Raw genomic sequence first — 22,392 nt, 5'->3', positions numbered from 1 at the left:
GAGGTTGTATGGCTTATGGTTTGATGTTTCCTATGTGCTGTGTGTTGTGTACTGCAGTACACAATTTTAAATTTTAAATTATACTCCGCAGGTAACCTGGACCTCAAAATGCCGCCTCTGGACCCACTGGTAGTAACCAACATCAGTATTGAAGATGGCGCAGGAAGACCAGTCACGATAAACCTGCAACTTAATGACGTCGAGATACATGGCCTTAGCAATGCTCACCTGAAGGCAGTCAGGTTATTTTTAACATCTCATTGGTTCAGCCTCTTAAGAAAGCTCTTAGTATTAAGAATTTCATCACTAGCAAAACCCCAGTTCCCACCCGTTGTCAAAGGATGAACTGCCGAAAGTTGAAACCAGTGAAATCTGGTACAAGCGCCCGTGACGTTTCAGCGAATAATCAGGAAAAAAATTGTGGCTCAAATTGTGCATCAGCAGTTGGCTGATCCAGCCTCTTTCTTTCTTTCTTTCTTTCTTATTACATAAATAAAATTAGCTTGACATTGTTTTATAAAAATCCACATCACCAGTTTTAACTGACATTTATTCAGTAGTGTCAAATCTACCTTAGAGAGATTTTTGACGTTTGTGTTCCATATCCGATATCCATTTTCTTTCGTTTAAATTCTGCCAAAGAAACCGTACATGTCTGAAGACTTGTGCAACATATATTAACGGCTAGTTTGGTTAGCGGAGAGAATTCATTAGCCATCACCTAACTACCAAGCTGGAGGACCATTCCTTATCGGTTGCCCGTAATTGTTTGTTCAGAACGTTCGCAACTACCTTTCTCCATCCGCAACCCGAGGGCGGGCATAGCCATGCTAAAGGACCAGCCTAACAAGAATATATAACCTATTTAATTATTCATTTATTTGGAATTTTTTTTAAAAATAATTTGGAACTGAAGAAGGAATTAAGGCTGACTGTGGATGTTATGCCTTCAAACTTTAGGTTCTATTTGAAAAAGTAATATATTAAAAATTTCCCGGTATCTTATTTTTGTAATTGGCAATGAGAGATATACACACAACTTACTAATCTGTATAAGATTTGAGGTTTTCACGGCTGTGACTATGAAGAAAGCAGTCTTCTGGGATTTGGCACCGTGTATATGTGGTGTTAACCGACGTTTCGGAGGAACGTATCGCCTCCATCTTCAGGGTAGAAGGAAAAATATAAGAAATATAAGCAGACCATTCTGCTTGTACCGGTTCTCACGGTCTCTTCGCCTGCGGATTTCTTATATTTTTCCTTCTACCCTGAAGATGGAGGCGATACGTTCCTCCGAAACGTCGGTTAACACCACATATACACGGTGCCAAATCCAAGAAGACTGATTTCTTCAACTTATTAATCTGTTTTGCTTCAGCGCTGATCTTGAAAAGAGGTATCTGGAGTTCCAGGCCGAAGTCCCACTGACAAGAATCGTTGCAAATTACGTCATGCAAGGGAAGTTCTTGGTACTTCCTATAAGAGGAAATGGGAAATGCAACATGAATTTCAGTAAGTTTCTTGAACAGCAATCCGTGTCAGTACATTACCATATAGGAACGACTACTTGTTTATATTTTCAATCTACTAACTTTTTATCAGTAATGGATTTACCAGTCAATAAATTAAGACTTCACGTGCTTGTTGGACGTATTAAATGAGGAAGAGCCGTATAATCAGTTCAGTTCTATTTTTAGATGCTTGCCAACAGTGAATGACCTATAACAGGCGGGCACCGAAAATATAAAAATCAATGCTGGACTAAGAATAGAAATAGAACTACACTAAAACTAGGTAATAAAGTAGTACAGATAACACTTTAATGACGTAACTCAATAGCATTAAGCAAGGAAAAATATATTCTTAATGGAAATGCTGTGTTCATTGAAACCGCCCAGAGATATACAGATGTCGTTTGCGCCTATGACGTACTTTGTCGAAGGGTTAAGTCTTGAGACATTACTGACGTCATAGACGGGAAGTCTCTAACTTGCTTAATGAGCACAAGAAGATGAGCAGTATTCATAATGGAACAAGAGTTAATTTTGTTCCTCAAAACATTAATAGAAAATAAAGCGTTAAATTTTGTTGCCTAGAAAAACGATTTTTAAAATTTAAACAATTCGACATTGATTCATAATTAGAAAGATATTTGGACTGAATAAATCGATTATAGAATAGTATATGTGAAAACGTTCTTTGCAAGTTTCCCAACTCATTAGAATCTCCCAGAGTAAGGTTATTTAGCCGGTCACGGTAATCGAGCGGTCTAAGGCATGCACTGTCTTCGCTCTCTCAGAAAGCCGGGATCGTAGGTTTGAATCCCACTTAGAGCATGGATGTTTGATGTTTGTGTATGCGTGTGCGTGTGTTTCTGTGTTTGTGTACAGTTAGAGGCCTTGCGACGAGCTGATCTCCCGTCCAAAGATTCCTACTGACTTTCTTTAAGATTTAGTAAACTGAAGGGAAACGGAAAGTTTCATGGAGGCAGGCCAAGGCCAAGATTGAGGCTGTAGCATCAAATGAAAAGAAAGAAGGTTATTTCAGACGCGTACTCAAGCTTATAAAGAATTAAGGAAATATATAAAACTTTTAGAAAATACAAAGAAGACAAACTTTATGTGATGAAATGCATTAGACCTAACAGCTTTAGAGCCAAAGAATATCAGTAGTCAGAGTGATGATAAAAATGCAGTTCTCTACCTTACATAACCTCAAAATCGTTTACACAATCATTTCATACAAATAATAGACGAAACTAAAAGTAAAACTATCACTATAACAGGCCGTGAAGACCGATAGGTTTGTGAGACGTCGTTGCTCCCACATTTTTTCTAGACAGTCGGCTCACAGATGGTGGTGAGGTCAGCCTTACGCACCGGCCGCCTTTTTACCCCTAGGAAGATTTCTGCTACCCATTTCTATTAGAAGGTGATTCAACCCCCAGGGCCATAGTGCAACTGGAAGAATTGGGTAAACTGGAAAATCCAATGACCTCATCAGGAATCTAACCCGCAACCTTCCGCCTTGTAGCATAGTGCCTCAACCAACTTCGCTAACCCGTGGTCCCCGATTAACAGATGAGCTACCAAGTAATTAAAATGGTCCCTCTTAGCTTAGCGAGTAAAAGAAATTATATTGGTTTTGAAGAGTTAATATTTATGCGATTTTAATAATACTCGTAGTAAAAGTAACTGCCTTCTAACTAACTACAGGAAGCTGAGCCCTTCTTGATAAGCCGCCAATTGTGCAGCTATTCAAGAATCTACCAGGCTTTTATGGAACTTGAATATTCATTGCCGTTTTCAAAAGAGGCCTAAGCTGGCCCCCATACAGAGTAAGATAAAACTAGTTCATATCACCCCATCCCATTTATTTACGATCCATTTTAATATTATCCACCCACCTAAGTCTTGGTCTTCCTAATGGTCTCTTTCTTTCTGGCATTCCCACCAATATTATGTATGCATTCCTCTTTTCCCCTATTTATGGTACATGTTCTGCACATCTCATCCTCCTTGACTTGATCATTCTAATAATTCTTGGCCAAGAGTAGAAGTTATGAAGCTCCTCATTATGCACTTTTCTCCAACATCCCGTCACTTCATCTCTCTTTGGTCCAAATATTGACCTCAACACCCTTTTCTTAAACACCCTCAGTCTATATTACTTCTTCAACGTCAGAGCCCAATTTTCACACCCATATAGAACCACAGACAAAATTATAATTTTGTATATAGTCATTTTTATGTTTTTAGACTGCAGACGAAGAGACAAATTTTCTGGACTGAATATTAGCAAGCATTACCTGAATTCAATGTCCTCTTAATTTTCTCCCGAATCAGGTTTTGATTTGTCATAGTGGTTCCAAATGTCTGAACTGTGCCATATTTTCAAAACATCTGTTAGATATCTTTATATCATGATTTTCCCTGTACTCGGGTGATGAGGCAGCAACATACACTTAGTTTGCTCTGTGTTTACTTCTAGACCAAGCTCCTTAATAGCGTCAATTAAAGTCTGCGTGTTTTTGTTCATGTTATCTATGTTATCACCCAATAGATTCAGATCATCAGCATAGTCCAATAGCTGATGTGTCCAACTTAATTTCAGTCTCACCTGGTTTTCCCACCTTTCTAATGGTATATTCTAAGGCAAAGTTGAAAAGGAGTGGCGATAAATCATCTCCTTGTTTTAGACCGCTCTGGATAAGAAAATTATCAGACAAATATTTACCTACACGGACTTTGCTATAAGTTTCGTTTAAACACATCTTAATCAGCTTAACTAGTTTCATGGGTTCCCCAAACTCTATCAGAATATTGTACAATACTTCCCTTCTAACTGAATCATAGGATCTCTTGAAGTCTACAAATAGCTGACGTACTATCTTATCGTACTCCATTTTTCTCCAGTATCTGACGAATGCAAAAGATTTCATCGGCAGTTAATCTCTTACGTCAAAACCCACACTGATGCTTCCAAATAATTTCATCTATATATGAACTTAAACTTGAGAGAAGAATATTGAATACAATTTTGTATGAAATTGACAGCAGTGATATTCCCCGATAATTACTACAATCAGTTTTATAACCCTTCTGGTGACATGGATAATAATTAGACTCCTTCCACTGATCATGCAATTCTTAGTTACCCCAAATAGAATTAATGAGCTTATGGATCTCAGACCGCAATATTTCACCTCCTGCTTGAATCATTTCTGCCGGAATTTGATCAGTACCTGGCGATTTATACCTTTTCAAATTTCCAACAGTAATTTCAACTTAGAAAGGATTATTATCAGGTACTATCGGCTCAGTTGTATGTATTTCTATCTGTCCAATATCACTGATCCTATATACATTCAATGACTGAGAGAAGTTGTTCTTCCACCTATTCAAAAATGTCAGAATCTGCAAGCAGATCACCGTTTTTATCCGTCACTGAAACACTTCTTGGTTGGTAACCCCTCTCAAAGTCATTTATTATTTTGTAAAAGTCTCTAAAGTCACGTCTTATGTAGTTCAGGTTATCCCCATTTATTTTACTTGGATATTGTAACAACTGCAGTTTGGTTTGTTTCCTTTGATCGAATAATTTTAATGATCTTTCGTCGATCCATGACTTATGTTTATAAAGTTCATAATAACCTAGTCTCTCTTAGGCTGAAATTTTCATATTCTGTCTAATAGTTTCCCAAGCTCCATTAATATCAACCTCGCCGTCTAAGTTTTAAAAGGTATGAACCTATCTGAGATTTCAACACGATACTGATCTTTACCATTTATCTCATTTAATATCTGGAGATTAAATTTCTCCATAATAAATGTGTGTGCTGTTTGGTTACTCACTGTCAGTCTCTCCCTAACTTTGCCACCACCAAATAATGGTCAGTACCACAATCAGCTTTCCTGGATAATCGGACATCAAGTACATTTAATGCCATTTGCTGTCTATCAAAATATGGTCAATGTGTTTGCGAATTTCCATCAGGAAATGTCAAAGTAAATTTATGAATGTTACATTGTGGAATTTTAATAATAATAATAATAATAATAATATTGTGAAATCTGAATTTCTCACAAATGGGAATAATAAGATTCAGATATTCTTGGTTCTGACACCCTGAGCTTAGGTAGAGAACTACAAATATTTTGGGAGGACTCTGCACGGCCTGTGAATATGTAGGCAGTATATTCATCCGAAATGTTGATATCTGTTTAACAAACTACGCCACGTCACACCTCAGAAGTCCGTGATCTCAGTTTCACCCCTGTGTTTTCCGCACAAAATTATAATGATGATGATGATGATGATGATGATGATGATGATGTTGAAATGAAAACATTTCTGTGGAATCCCGGAAGATGCAAGAGAAGTTAGATACAAAGTTCTATGCGTCCCTTACGGCAATATGCGTTGAAGGAAATCTTTCAGATGTCTCTGTTGCTTCTTGTTGCTTGCAGAGGGAAGAGCAAATATAGTAGATTATGCCTATTAACTATTGTGAAAATACAGGAAGACTAAAGATAAAATAATGCAGTAAGAACGGTATTTCTTTCGAACCAGAAAATGAACATAATTTTTTCCAGAACTTATTAGTGAGTGAAAGAAAGAATGGATAAATGAATGCATGAGGGGTAAATCGCGACCTACACTTTCACCGTGATCTTCGAGCTCTATTGTGCATCCCCCTCTATTGCACTCCTTCAACAATCCTATACTACGAAAGAGTGCAGTATCTTACTACAATAAGATCCTGAAGTCTTGAGCCAGGTGACATAATCTTAAGTCAGCTATAGCCTCACAACCACGTCGGATATGTGTGGCTGTTCTCTAGAACGCCATATTCTTCTTGATGAAGTGATGAAGATTGTCAACAAAAGCTTTACCCTCTCTTTCCAGTAAAATGGACTTATTCAGTTCTTGAAGCCTCTGTTATGAATACTCAATCCAGTATCCACGAATGTGTTATTATATTATTTCAAGTCAGATTTCAAGGGATGTTGCTGGCCTGAACACCGTTATGGCTTTGTCTGCTATGTGCAGTGTTGGAAGGCTCCAGCATGGGGAACGCAGTTTCCATTCCCCTTCCTTGAATGGGTATTCTTCCAAGTAGTCCACTGTGTTGGAATGATGTAACAGGGAAGTTCCTCAACCCAAAGTGGTGGCCTATTGCCAGATGTCGAGAAGATGAAACATAAGTCACCATCCCGTTTTCACCGAGAATTTTGGGTCAATTATGTAACGCTTCTGAATTGTATTCAAGAGAAGAAGGTTTCGAATCCCAGTCATGACATTGACTACACTCATTGTGCTTTCTCGGGGTTCTCAGTCTCTCGAGGTAAATGCTGGGATAGTACCTCAAACTAGGGCAAGAACTCTTTCGCCACCTTCTTCCCAGTTCATAATTTACTATCCTGATGCCATCGGATTTTATATATTGTGAGATATTGGAACCGTAGTAAAATAAACCAAAAATAAAATAATTCGTATAGTTATTTAGCAAGTGTGTCAAGGTGCTGTTCAGCTGAATACAGATATTTTGGGAATTAGTTGTTTGTGCATTTGCAGTCCTCACGTGTTGACATTCTTCTACCCTGGAAGCAAGTTACACGCTTCCTTTCTGTCGCAACGACTTAACGTAAGAAAGGAGCGCTATGAATTCGTGACGCAGAGCAGGAGGTGGAGTTGCTGACGACGAAGCTAATTAGAGACATGAAAATGTTTATGATAGGAGAAAACACCTTAATGAGGTCTATAGTTGTTATGCGTTATTTTCCTTTACGGTGAACCTTTTTTTTTTTTGAGAAAAAATATACAAAGCTTTTCATGAATTCGTATGAAGTACCTGGGGTCGCATCCGCCCTTTCGCATGCTTCGATTATTATCTACTGAATGGATTTTATTGCAGTGTGTTGATGTTCTACATTAATATTCATTGCGTTAATTTTAATTTGTTTCTCAATGGTTCAACATAGCCTTAGCTTTAAATAGAGCTTAATAAAACCCAGCAACTTGATCCGTAATATAAATACAAATATCACTATAATATATTCGCGTGTTTTCTAGGCAACGAGATAAGAAATTGTGTGGGTCTCAGATTTGGACGATCACCCTTTACACTCACAAGTACAATTATTCTCAAATTATAACGTCCTCGGACGTTTCCTCTTCCGTGTTATACACTCTCGCACTGCTAATCTCGGTGAAGTGTCTTCTGCTCTGCTCGGAGCTCAACTGCCCTTAGCTCTAGTCGGATTTGGACTAACTGGTCTCTTGCCGAAGTTGACTGTTATATCCTGCACACGGGTTGAATGAGGAACACCTTGTCGAAGGGTTTCATTTCGCCCGTTGCTATGCAACGACTCTCTTGTTGCCGCGGAAATTCATGTTTACTGTCTCAGACAATTAGTTACAAATAACGGTGGAAGCCCCACTGTTAGATTTTAATCTCCGGAGCAACGATTTCATAGGCTTTGCTGCCTAGGAATTGCTAGAAGTTGACCAATGAAGTAAGTCTTATCATCCGACCTTCCTGGCGGCACGTCACAATATATTTTTTCAAAAGATTTATATGAATACTATTAAACAAAATGCATGAAAATAATTTTAGGCCCCTTGAAGTACGATTTGCTTGGCAAAACTGATATCTAAATGCTATATTGCAGGCCATCTTTTAACTCTCAGAGAACAAATATCGAGACAAAAAAAGGGTACAAACTCGCGAACAAAGTGTTTCAGAAATAGTCCATATGCATTCGGGAGTAGAAGGCCCCTTTTCAGTTTTATGGATTCATAATTAGGCTTATGTTGGTATGTTACAACACGAAGAAGGTTAAGAGTGCTTAGAAAAAAATGGACTAATTCTAGTTCTGTCAGAATGAGAAATGTTTGCTACAGTTAATATTATTGTCCTCTTTAGACAGTTGGAACTATCTTAAAATGTGAACTAGTGTGCCACCCTCTTTGCTATTAATGTATTTGTGTCTAGATTTTTATATGTTACCGTCTATAATTAACTAAAATATACAGCTGTAATGATTAAGGAGCAGCTAAATTAAATTGATCAATTAATTTTTGAATTCATTTTACTGTGAACAAGTGGAACTCGCTGCGATAGTAGATAACTTTTACGACAAGTGTGTGTGACGCATGTGGACTCATCACCAACCTAAATAATAGACCCGGTTTTCTTCAGCAGTGACTGGGCGAGCGTGTTTCTGCTCGGGTAGATTCTATAGGGTCCTCACGATGGCGTATAACACTCTGAATTACTGAGTTTTTCGACTTTATCAATCTTCCGGTATTTATAAGAAAACACTAGAGAACACAGCATCTGGGAAACTGGACCAGTTTCCGCCCTCAGATGAGAAGGGGAGACACCTACTCTGCTAGATTCGTTAGAAGGTGCTCTCCCCTCACTGAACAATTTGTATGCAGGACGGAAACAATCCAGTTTCCGAAACTTTCTGTTCTGTAGTATTTTTTATAATCCCAGGCGATGGACAATGAGACTGACTGATCCCCCGTCCAAGGAGTCCTACCGAATGTGGATAGTATCAAGAAACCCAAAAAGTGGCCAAGGCCAAACAAAGGACTGTAGAGCCACAATGATGATTATGGCCATAATTCAATTAAATTCAAATCAGTTCTTTTTTATTTATGTTCTGAGCCAACAGCTAAAAGGCCAATTATACACACAGCACAGTGTAGATACAAGTAGTTACATACTGGACAAACACAACAAAAATTCAAAGACTAATTAAAGGTAAACATTGGAGGAAAACACATTAATGCATATAACGAAACAAACAAAATAATAATAATTTTATTATCTCAAATCTAAGTTGCTATGGACAATTGAGAAATGTAAAATATAGATATTTAGAAAGAACAATAATAATAACTCAGTTTAATAATATCAATAATAATAAAAAAGACGACGGATAAAGCCCAAAACTCAGTAATTCTGAATGTATAGATAAATGAACTGAGGAAATAATTCCACAAAGAGACGCTTAAGAAAATGAGGACTGAGAAACTTATCACGATGAGAATCCTGGTCACTGGCGTATGGTTAGTGCAAATGGACCTAGAGTCCAGCTGCTTTGATGACGTTCTTCGGGTTCACTGACAGCTGCATATTTGTGTAATGTAATGTATTGTAGCTTCTGCCACATTCACGGAGAATGCTATAGACGCACTGTGCCGTGTGTTGTGGATCTCTTTCCGGCCTGGTTTTCGTGAGTGAACTTCTAAGAGTGTGCTTTGTTTTGAAGATCGTTTTAATGTTATATCGATTCCATATGCTTTTTAATTTCTCTGAAACACCCTTCGCATATGGGATATCAACAGAACCAAAAGTCTTTTCCTATTTATTTCGGAAGACTGCTGTTCTGGGAATTAATAACAGAGTCAATAAAACCTTGGGGATAATTGTTGAGCTGAAAATCACGACTCAGAAATTCTGATCATAGTACACCATCGACAGAACACTTTAGAATCTACTCTGAAAATCGTATATATTTTACATTATTTAAGTAGAAATGTGAAATGAAAGCATAATGGGGATGGAGTACCTGTACCTCTGTCTGCCCATCCGCACATTATATTGTTATAAGTTCTTGTTTGTTTCTACGACATATGATATTAAGGGATCTACATAAGATTTTGCTATTTTAAGTCAAATTTGTCCATATTTGTCCCTTAGAATGCCCAGTTTTCTTGGAATTCAACAAATTTGTTAGATTTTTCATAAAGACATATCTTATAAAATCGGTTAACTACAACGAAACACGTGTCATTGTGTTCTATAAACATTTGCAACATTCTATAGAATAGTATTTAACAGAATATAAGGACATTATTTTATGGCTCTATGTACAGATATTCTATCCCATCTGTGGTGTAACTAGCTCTGAAATAATAGGTTTGTATTAACCATAGATTTGAGCCTATTTACAGTAAAGGAAAAACCGTCAAAGGACTATGTAATATAACAAAGAAAGAAACATACTTGGAAAACGACATGCCTTGATCAAGCAACTTTCCTGAAATCCCAAATATTAAAGCATAGGCCTTCAGAATTATATTTTTAAGAATGCCAGTTACTCCCTCTTTCTTATGGAACTGAGGGCATTGCAACTGCCTAATACTCTTGGAATAAATGGATGTAAAGGACGGGATACGCAATACGCATGTGAGGTACCAGAAATGCATACAAAACTAAGGTCGAAAATTTTCAATGGATAATGCCACTTCCGAGACCTAGGCGTATATGGGTGGAAAAATTATTCAGGACGTGTAAATTTAGCTGGATTCATCACACTCGGGATGCATTCTAATGGTGAGCTGCTCTGAACAGGTTAGTGAAATTTAGGGGTCCATGAAGGCAGGAAATCCTTTAAAGCAGTGAAGTAATATTTGACTTCTGCGCAACTACCTTCAAGTTAATTCCTTAGTTACACTCCTCAGGAGTAACATAAAACACAAAGCTGTCTGTCTAACACGAAGGTTCTCTTTTATGTTTTGTTTCCTTCCAGCTGACCATGACGTGACAGTGAGAATTAGATCTGAACCGCTGTCAATGAACGAGAATATCTACTGGGATATCAAGGAATTTGATCTGAAATCTGTTAACCTGAAATTATTCCAAGTAAATTTCGAGAACCTTTTCAATGGGGAGAAAGAACTGGGTAAGTTAAGAGAGTAAATCTCTAGAGATACTAATGCTGGTAACATAGAAATATAGCAGTTCGTGTTCTAGAGCAGTGATTCCCAGATTATATCTCTTTTGGTCACAAAATCGACTTCATAAAAAAGAAAGAAACCATCAGTAATTATCCTGGAAACGATGCTAACCCTGCAGCAATTTCCCATTCCATTTCGAACACGGATTTAAAATGTGAATAGATTGTGGATGGAAAAGGGTTTTAAGGATTTATGACTCTTAAAACAGTGGTTATGAAGAATTGCACTATCAGGGATACAAAGCCGTGCAATCCGTTGAAAGTCAAGCGAAATTTATTTTATACTGAACATTGACATACTTCGTATCGTTGAATATTTACAACACGAAAGCTATATGAAAATCTAAAATTAATAGAATAAGTAAGTACGTCTATTCTTATACCGGTGTATACATGTGCCTGTTTAACATTTATAAATGCATGTGTGTTTCATTACCTTCAGGTATCCTCAAGGTGTATATGAACTTCATAATTTTAAGTATTATTATAAATATACTCTTTCAGCTACAATTCTAAAATAAATTCTTTCCAGGAAAGTGTTGATATGGACAGTTTTTTTTTATTGGTATGCGGAACTCGTGGCCAAAATTTGTCCACACCTTTCAGTTACGCTCTGTGTATGCAAATAAATTACCCATAAATTTCTTAGGAATAAAAATGCGGATGGGGGCTGATATAAAAACGAACCTTCGAAACATATGCTATTAAGTTGAACTGTCTTAGATAAGATTAAACGGCAAAATGCTGTGAACGGAGGCCAACATGAACCTCAATTGCGTAGCCGAATAGCTACAAGCCTACCCAAAGGAGACAGTTCGCAAGATTATAGTTAGGTAGTCTGTATAAGCTGAAATCGAAGAATTCGGCAATTTGTCAATGACTGTCAGAAGGAGGCTAGGTCTAGCAAAAAATGTTAAGTAGATAGAAGAAAATGCTTGCTAATATCCATACAACTACACACTAATCCGAGTCGCAATAAATGTATAAAGGAGTCGTACAGAATCTCTCGGTTCACGAATCCAGCCTTCCAACTGTCCTCGTATTAACAGAGCAGCAATACTTAACGTCAGACGTCAGTTAGTATCTGCCGATGTAGAGCTTGTCAGTGTGAGTCACTGAGGGAGCTATGAAATTTCTGATGTATTTTGCTACAGTGAATGAATACAGCGATAATTCTCGCTGGACTCTGTCCTTTAAGAATAAAAAAACAGGAATAGAGATTGGATTCTCAAATTATTTTCAGGTTCTGTCTGGTTTATATTGTATACTTTGTATCCACTAGGCTACAGAAATCTTATATTGTCTAAATTTTCAGTTTCTATTAATCCAGGTGCCATTCTGTCGCTTTACATATTTTGACTTCCGGAATTATATATGTAATGTGGAAACGAGTTTCAGCTGTTGTGACCAATATCAGCCTTGTGTGCCACTCTTGCTTCGTACACGGTAGAATCTGGGTTCAAATATCGGCCTGAAGACGACTATTCTGAATGATATTTTCACAATTTTCCTCAGTCTTACTTACTTACTTATGGAGCTGAGCCCTTCTTGAGGAGAAGGCAAACGTGCAGCTACTCAAGAATTTTCCAGCATTTTATGGAACTCGAGGGTTCATTACCGTGTTCACAAAAGCCATTCACTGGTCCCTATCCTCAGCCAGATCAATCCAGTTCCTTCCATCACATCCTATCTCTCTAAGATCTACTTTTAATATTGTTCACCCACTTACGCCTTGGTCTTCCCAGTAGTCTCTTTCCTTCTGGCTTTCCTACCACTATCCTCTATGCATTCCTCTTCTCCCCAATTATTTTCCTCAATCTACCAACGAAAATTCCGGGATAGAATCCTAAAGTAGGTCACATTTTCTCATTTCCACGTCCTTCCCGTTCATCATTTAGTAATCACCCTATTTTTCCATTCAACCTTACCTATGAAAAGCATCAATATATAACTAAGTGTAGTTTCACAACGGATCAATCATCGCGTGCCTTGGGAATTTCAGCCTTGATTGGTAGAAGCTGAAGAATATCGCTGATTTTTTCTACATCACCACTAAATCCCTTGGCGCAACAAAATGTGACATAACAAGAAGCAGGTTGTATTCATGATTCAATCTCATCTACTTAAGCAACATTCTGACAATATAAAATTTGAACACCGATGTCATCTTAAATTATAGGCTAATTAAATCGATCAAAATTCTCAGAGCTAATTTCTCCAAGGCCACTTGAAGTGTTCCGTGGTAGCTAAGGGTAAAATATTCTACTACAAATCTCCATGTAATCCAGATGACCAACCAGACCTGTTCTCACCTTTGTGAAGCTCGCTCATACCAGTCTGTTACATAATTAGCATAATAAAAAAGGTATACTTCTACGAAAAAGAGTCACTATTAAGTAAACTTTCTCTCCGCTTTTAATTGTTCTCGCTTACGCAGATGCTTTTTCCTCTCACATTTTATTTTATGCTTATTCGTGATTTGCGTTTCATTACTCTTATAATTATGTTAATGAGTTGGAATAACTCAGTCCTCTAAGACAGCGAAAAGCTGGACGGCCGAAGTCCGTATTACATAAAGAAAAGGAATTTTGTCTTTGAAGTGTTCAGTCGAGAATTGTGGCCCTCAGAGCTGCCTCCTTATGAATAACAGATAGTCAGTCATTCGGGAGAGTTAATAAATGGGGGAGCAGCTGATAAGTTACTTCCACCTCGTGACGATATGTAAAAATAATAAAAAAACATATCCATGTCTCTAATGTGACTTCATAACATGTACCTGGGCATAAGGATAACATTAATGAGAACAGCAAATCTATGTTATTCTTACGGAGTAACAAGCCACGTCTCACTAGAATACAGAACTGCCAACAAAATGCTTATTTTCATATCTTAATGTGCTTCTTTCTGAATACAGGTGACAACACAAACAAGGTTTTGAACGAGAACTGGAAGGAGTTCTTCGAAGAACTGAGACCAACTCTCCATGACACTTTCGGCGTTGTTTTCCTGAAACTAGCGAACACACTATTTCACAAAGTTCCAGAGAATGAAATATTTCTGAAGTGAATGTCGCACACGCTTACAATAAAGCTCACATTAAACGTGCATACGCAGCTCCTTCACGCAATCAATTCGCAATATCAGGAAATTTCCAAGAATGTACTGGTTACTTAGCACGTTTGTTTTCTTAGTGCATGAGTTAGCTATAATTTAAAAAGACTAAATTTCGTACGATTAACCAAAAACCAATCACATACAAAATCAATAGTAGCCTGTAAAATAAAACAGTTACTACGTTATTCAATGGCTCAACAAAAGAAGATATATATAGAATGATTAACTGAATCGCATAATACATTACTATAGATTTTAAGAAGAAATGACCAAAAGATAGACCGTTGATGGATACCCCCGAAAACAAAATAAAACGAGATGAAGGTATACCAGAAATACGTGCAGAAGACAGTCTCTGTGTTATCTATGGCTCTACCGTCCTTTGTTGGACTTGGCAGCTTTTCCAGTTATATAATCCTATACACAGCCAGTAGGGCCCCTTGGACGGGGGATCGGCCTGTCGCAAGGCCGCTACCTACACGCAGAACAACTCAGAATAAAGTACACAGATATTCATGCCTTGAGTTGGATTCGAACCCACGATCCCAGCTTTCGAGCGAGAAAAGACAGTTAATGCCTAAGACCTCGCGGCCACTGTGATTGGCTTGTATGTGTGTTAGGTAACTGGGAAATCAATTTAAGTAACAGTAAAATAATCCATAATTATTAAGTTTATATAGAGGAAGCCCGGTCGCTGTAGCCGAGCGGTCTAAGGCATGCACTGTCTTCGCTCGTTCTGAAGCCGGTATCGTGGGTTCGAATCCCACTCAGGGCATGGATGTTTGTGTGCGTTTTTCTGTGTTTTTCTACAGGTAGAGGCCTTGCGACGAGCTGATCACTCGCCCAATGAGTCCTACCGTATGTGTAAAATCGAATAAAACCGAAGTTCATGGAGGTAGGCCTAGGACCACTGGGGCTGTAGTGCCAAGGGGGGAGAAAAAATATAGAGGCAGTACATGTGGATTAATGCCGAAAGCATGACAAATGCCAAAATAAATTTAATCAGTTTTATTTTATAATTAATTGAGGGGTCAATGGAAAAAAAAAAGCTGAATATATAAATAATAATGTTTAATTTTTAAATTACCTGCTTACTCAGCAGCCCAGAGGTCAATTGTAAATTAGAACAGTTAGAAAAACAACAAAACAAACAAAATATAAAACAATTCAACTAACATAATTTATATAATTATTATTATTTAGCAGAATTTTTCCAATCATTTTGTGATGAGAAAAAAATTTTGTAAAAATACAAATTCTGAATGTAATTAATATTTTAATAATAAAGAAAGTTGGCTCTGTGATTGGTTCTGTATGGGTTTGAAACTTCATCTCTGCCATGAAGGGAGGAACATAGACTGAGGGTGTTTGAGGAGAATATTTGGACCGAAGAGGGATGAAGTGACAGGAGCTTGGAGAAAACTGCGTAATGAGGAGCTTCATACCTTGTTCTCTTCTCCAAGTATAATTAGAATAATCAAGTCAAGGAGGATGAGGTGAGAAGGGCATGTAGCACGAATGGGGAGACGAGGAATGCGTATAGGATATTGGTGGGAAAGCCAGAAGGAAAGAGACTACTGGGGAAACCTAAGGGTAGGTGGGTAGACAATATTAAAATGGGTCTTAGAGAGATAGGATGGGATGGGATGGATTGGATAGATCTGGCTCAGGATAGGGACCAGTGGATGGCTCTTGTGAACACGGTAATGAACCTTCGGGTTCCATAAAATGCTGGGAAATTCTTGAGTAGCTGCAGAATTGGCAGCTCCTCCAGAAGGGCTCAGTTCCATGAGTAAGTAAGTAAGTAAAGGTCTATGATTATGAAACTTGTTAAAGAAAAACAGTTTTGGTTTCATATATGTCAGCATCCCTACAAACAACAATAAGAGCTGAAGCACATTTTGTAGGAGGTCAACTCTTACTCGAAGATCTCAAGTTTAACGCATAAATGTTTTTCATACACTGAATTAAAAAAAAACATAATTTAGAACCAAGGTAAACTTGAATTAGGAAAAAACACCAAAGTGCTACCTCCTCTTACGTAAGATGTACAAATTTAAATACTCTAAGCATAAGCGTAAGCATAATGATAATAATACTTTTCAAATACTTTTTATATGCTGAGCAGAATAGACAGAGACAATTACAAGGTCAGCACGTGCACAAAGAAAAAAACAACAATAATTTAATACAAAGTGGAACCTCGCTTAACGAACATAATTCGTTCCAGAATCTTACTCGTAATGCGAAACACTCGTTAAGCGAAACAATTTTTCCCATATAAATTAATGTAAAATACGATAATGCGTTCCATGCCGAAAAAAAATACTCAAAAACTTTTATGTATAAGGTTTATTCAAAGGAAATTATATATACATTGTTAAGGAGCGTGAATCATCTTCATCTTTTCTTCTATGCAGAATGAACCAACCTGGAATGCGAATTCCATTCGCAGAAAAAAAAATAATAATTAGTTTATTATTTTTGATACATATCTAATTCTTTTTTACTAGAAAGCTGTCTAGAGACATTTGTTTTTGCCGACGCTTCAAAATTTGGTGAAAATGGGACAAAGCATTATCATTAAATAAATTTGTAGCGCGCATAGCCATTGCCTTATTAGGGTGATGCTTCTCAACGTACGATGCAACAGTTTCCCATGCTTTCAGCATTTCTCTTATTGCTCCAGAAGATTGTTGCTTTGCTGTTACCTCCTCCTCCTCCTCCTCCTGCTTGAGGATAGTGCAAATCTTTGATGTAGACCGCGTGTATGTGCGTGTTAGATCAGCCACGCTCACACCTCGTTCTCGCTTTTGAATGATTTTACGTTTCATTTCTGAGGTTATTTTTATTCTCTTATGGCTGTCTTTTTGCGGCTTTTTTTGGGAGACATTTTTGCAAGGGTTTTAAACTTTGCACAAAAACAATCACAAATAATCCCAAACACAAGTTTGGGAAAATGTGTGATCACAAGCGACACTAAGACGCTATCGGAACGAGTGCTAAACACAGACTGATGTAGCAAGCGCACAATCCGGGACTTCCCCTCTCGTCACTCGTTATGCGAAATGTCGCTCGTTAAGCGAGTCATGTTTTTACAATTTGTTTTGCTCGTTAATCGAATTACTCGTTATGAGAGGTGTTCGTTAAGCGAGGTTCCACTGTAATAAGAAAACTGAATTAATTACAGTTATACAATTTTTAAGGGAAGTTTTTAAGAACCCCGTTAATTTTCAGTCTAAATTAGCATCAGACGACCATAGAGAAATTACAGTGTTCAGAGCCAAAGCACGAATAACCTCTGTTCCAGAATAAGAAGAAAAAAGAGTTACGTGCAATGGGATGATACTAAGACTGAGGCATATCCAAAGCAAAATAATGGTGTTTATAGTCGAAAGACAATGTGATGTTGTGAATCAGATCTAACAATTTCAATGCATTTGGAAGATGAAGATCAACATGTTTATGAAAATAAAATTTACAGCCGATATAATCTGCCAAATCCTTAATAAAATCATTTTGTCTTATAAGAACATGAAGAGTGAATGACATGTTTCTTGGGAACCTCCGAAGATATAACCTCAGGCCTTGTCAAGTGTTACATCTATGAAAACCCACTGGTTGATCAACTGTGAAGACAATTTAAATTATAATTTTCAGGATTTCGTTCTGTTTCGCTTCGTAACTTCCTCTCTTCCTCAGGTAATTTTAAGAGAATTTCATAATATTCTCAGTTATGTTGGTGCAAATTCTCTAAAGTGTAAGTATATTAATAATTCGTTTCAATTCTTTCATTTAGGTACTTGTCAACAGCGAGTAGCCTAAGGAAGACGAGCGCTGGATGTATATAGATTCAAAAAAAGAGTTGAAATGGAGACAATACAGGTAACTCGTTAATAGAGTAACAAAGACTGTGAAATAAGTACGATTAATACAGTGAAGAAATACTCCCAAGGGAGACAATGTGTTTATTGAAAACATCCAGAGATCTATAGATGCAGTTTGTAGCTCTGACACACCTTGGAGGAGGCGGAGGTCTTCAGACATTTCTGATATTAAAGATGGAAAGTCCCAATTTCCTTAGCCAATTTTGTTATGTTAACAAGAAATAGAGCAGAAAGTTGTCACCTGGAATAGAGTATTGGGTAAAGGTAAACCTATCCCTGTAACAGGCCAGAGAGCCCCATATGGATGTGAGACGTCGAGGCTCCCATCTTTTCTAGACAATCGGCTCACAGATGACGGTGAAGTTGAATCAATAATACAAATATTGAACAATAGAAGTCCTGAAGTGTAGCCTTGTGACTCCTTGAAAACAAGGAAAAGGCGAGAAAGATTTCCTTAAAACGCGAAAAAAATAAATCTGATTCATAGATACTTTTGGAACTAGGTAATATGACGTTCTAAGAGTCCATAATCTGATTACCAATCCAAATCTATTCTACAATCACGCAATCATATTATAATAAATTTTAAGAACGAAACTTCCCAGATTTAATAGCTGTTTAATCCTATTTGAAATAATAAGAAACAAGAAGTTACTGTAAAAACTAACCGCCCGATTTCCATTCTAATGCTACATGTGTATTCGTTGCCGTGGGAACATGTTTACCGACCTGTTTGCTAGCAACTTCGATCTCTTCTGCCCCTACTTTTCCGACCTTCAGGCGTTATGTCAAAATTCTCCATCCATAAGGCTGCTCGTTCCGAGTAGCCTAGAGGCGAACCTTTATTCCTTCTTCCTCGAGGTTGCATGCCTCTGGCTTTCATGATCGACATCTCAAATGACACTGTGACGCCATGCTGGTCTCGACGGTTCTTCTTCCGGTTTCGACGATGTTTATCCTTTGTTCTTTGTGGGTTGGGTCTCAAAGCTTTCTTCCCTTGGGTTTGCTCGTCTCGAGAAGTTCTTCAAAAGTTATTAGGGGAGATAAACACTGACACAAAGAGAACAAGGTGATCTGATAAGCCTAATTTTATTTTTCTAAATGAGGAAAGTAGGCTAAAAGCAATGCAAAATTAATCAGAGTCTGAATTCTTGTGTCGTTGTGTCCCTGTGTCATTGTGTCCTTGTGTCCTTGTGTCCTTGTGTCTCCTTCTCAATATAAAAACTTTAGATTAGAGACCCAATGTGAAAAGTAGAATTTTTGGATGTTACACAAGAAGTGACTGAATTTATAACTACAAACACGATGGCTGTGAGATTATAAACCGCAGAGTTGATATAATTTACATTTAGCACACAAGACCAGTCAGTCTTATGTAACACATTTAAAGAAATACATGGTAACCTTGGACATAGTCGCTCTGAAGGATCCGGCAGATACATGGGCAGTTTAAATTTGATTCAAGGCTATGGGCCATACTGTGGGTCATACTAATTAGCATCAACCACGAAAAACTGGAGAGCCAAACGCTTAAGTCACTGATATTAGCAAATGCAGTGTGTCAACAAAGTCCCTTCGGGGTTTTGAAAAATTGTGGCCCGCAAACAAATTGAGCTAGCCAATGTGGTTTGCGGCAGATCATAGTGAAACTCTGGAAGGTTTCTTTTGCCGCCAATAGATGGCATAAGCATCCATCTTTACGTTTCTCTGTCAGTTGTTTGTGAAATGGCGACTATGCTGGAACGCGCGCATTGTGTAAGATGGCTTTTTGAGAAAAAAACAGTCACCCAGACTCAACGAAATTACCGAACAGGGTTTTTTAAGCAATTTCCGAGTGACAAAGCAATAAGAGACTGGCAACAACGCGTGCTAGTAACTGGGAGCGTCCATGATCGCAAGAGAAGTGGCAGATCGGGTGTAAGCGATGAATGTGTGGAAAGAATCAGTGAATTGTTTGTATGAAGCCCTACAAAATCCACACGTCGAGCTTCGCGTGAATTGTCACTCCCACGTTCAACGATATACAAAGTGCTACATAAGAGGGTGAGGTTGTATGCATACAAGGTTCAGGTAGTGCAACAGTTTAAACCTGCTGATGGCATGGTACGTCAACATTTCGCAGAATAAATGCTCAACTGCATTGACCTTGATGTGGACTTCTTGAAAAAGGCATGTTCACATACGAGGCAACATTTCATGTCTCAGGTAAAGTTCACAGGCGTTATGTGCGCATATGGGGCACTGAAAACCTACAAGTTGTTAGGGAGCACATACGCGATAGTCCGAAAATGAACGTGGAGTGTGGTGTGGTGTAATTCATGACCAGGTTATTGAACCCTTTTTTCAAGAGCAGGCTATCGACATGAACACTGTGTGCAGTGCCACAAATTGAGCACTTACGGCCGCACATCATTTTGCAATAAGATGGTGCTTAACCTTATTCGGGTCTGCAGGTACGCGCGTTCCTAGACAGGACATTTGCAAGAAAATGGATCGGCAGAGACGGTCCATTGCCTTGATCTCCATGTTCCCCAGACATAACACCAATGGATTTTTTGCTGTGGCGTTGTGTCAAGAACAGTGTGTTCCGAACACCAGTTAACGGACTTCACCGAAGAACCGTATCAGGAATGCAATCTCGGCTATTCCAATGGACTTGCTCCACAGAACATGGAAAAAGCTTGCATGTCGTCTGGACCTTCTCCGTGCTACCAAGGGAGCGCACATCGAGGTCTACTGAGGTCAACAGAAAAAACTTCCAGAGTTTCACTGTGATCTGCCGCAAACCGCATGTGGCTAGCTCAATCCTGTTTGCACGCCACAATTCTTCAAAATCCCGAAGGGACTTTGTGGACACACTGTACAAGATCGAGTAGTTCAACATTTATGGCAATATTGTGCTGATGAAGGCCAAGAAAGCAAGTGACGTTATGAAATGAATTTCCTTCAATTTTACTGTACCAGTGTCATTTCGGAAGTGGCCTGCCTTAATCCAATCATAATTAGATACATTAAAATCACCTAGCATTGTCCAATGCTGATATGAATTTAAATGTTGTTCCAAATTTCAAGTAATTGCCAACAGTTATGACATTACAACGAGGAGGAAAATAATGATTTCCTATTTTTTTTTCCTTTGGCGCTACAGCCCTCATTTGGGCCTAGGCCTGCCTCCATGAAACTCTCCGTTTCACTTCGGTTTACTAGATCTTACACCTACGGTAGGACTCCTTGGGCGAGTGATCAGCTCGTCGCAAGGCCTCTACCTGTAGACAAACACAGAAAAACGCACACAAACATTCATGCCCTGAGTGGGATTCGAACCCACGATCTCGGCTTCCGAGCGAGGGAAGACAGTGCATGCCTTAGACCGCTCGGTTACCGTGACCGACAATGATTTCCTATTAGTAGAATGAAACTCTTGCTGACAGCAACTTCAATTCACACACATTCTTTTACGGGTCTCAACAAAGGACGTCACACATTGAACGCCAAAATAACGTTTCCTTTGAGAAGGGCTTCTGGGAGAATGGAGGGCGCCGTGTTGGGCTTCAGCTGCAGTAGACCTTCCTCGGGCCGCTGACTACTACCTCTCCTTTAGACGCTGAAGACCCCTATGTTTGTCTTCACCCTTGCTCTTTCCATCTTCGCTGCTGCGAGGCGGTATGTTAGGGAGGTAACAAGTCTGGAATTGTGCGTCAGTAAAGAGAGAGTATGGTGGTTAAAATTAGAGGTGATGCCTCCTGGGTAAGGGCTGGTTGGAGATACCTGACTCTGCTCAGGATTAGGTAGACCAGATATGTTATCCCTGGGTCTTAACAGGCCTTTCTCTGGCAGGCACGAAGAACACTGACACACACGCTTACACACAATAACTACAATGGTTAGCACTTGGTGAATGATGTAGGAAAGAGCACTTATGACCAATTACACTTATTATCACATTGATATAAAAATTACTGGCGAGTTTATTTAAAAATATTAAACGGTTTATTGCAGTTTCCAAGTTGAAAATTGGGTCGAAAGTCTCACAATGATCGCTTAGTAATTTAATGTGCAAGAGGGACTAGTAAGCTAATTTAGAATTTCTGCGGAGCGAAAGTTTCGTTTCCGAATTAGTCAAATGTTAAAAGCAG

At 38.4% G+C, this 22,392-nt stretch overlaps 1 protein-coding gene across 1 annotated transcript in view; it reads left to right on the top strand.

Annotated features, from left to right (window-relative positions):
* The window catches only part of LOC111873099 (protein takeout), a 25,732-nt gene extending 10,874 nt beyond the window's left edge, over positions 1-14,858 (top strand). The window contains exons 3-6 of the mRNA XM_023867513.2: positions 92-242; positions 1,379-1,512; positions 11,049-11,201; positions 14,170-14,858. Of these exons, the coding sequence (XP_023723281.1) occupies positions 92-242; positions 1,379-1,512; positions 11,049-11,201; positions 14,170-14,321 (590 nt within the window). The 3' untranslated portion in view covers positions 14,322-14,858. The remainder of the gene's footprint in view (positions 1-91; positions 243-1,378; positions 1,513-11,048; positions 11,202-14,169) is intronic.
* The last annotated feature ends 7,534 nt before the right edge of the window (positions 14,859-22,392 follow it).

Source organism: Cryptotermes secundus, unplaced genomic scaffold (genome assembly GCF_002891405.2).
Source record: "Cryptotermes secundus unplaced genomic scaffold, Csec_1.0 scaffold120, whole genome shotgun sequence".
In the NCBI taxonomy this organism is placed as follows: Eukaryota; Metazoa; Arthropoda; class Insecta; order Blattodea; family Kalotermitidae; genus Cryptotermes; species Cryptotermes secundus.
The sequence above is the reverse complement of the archived record's forward strand: the minus strand, read 5'-3'. Positions and strand labels throughout refer to the sequence as shown.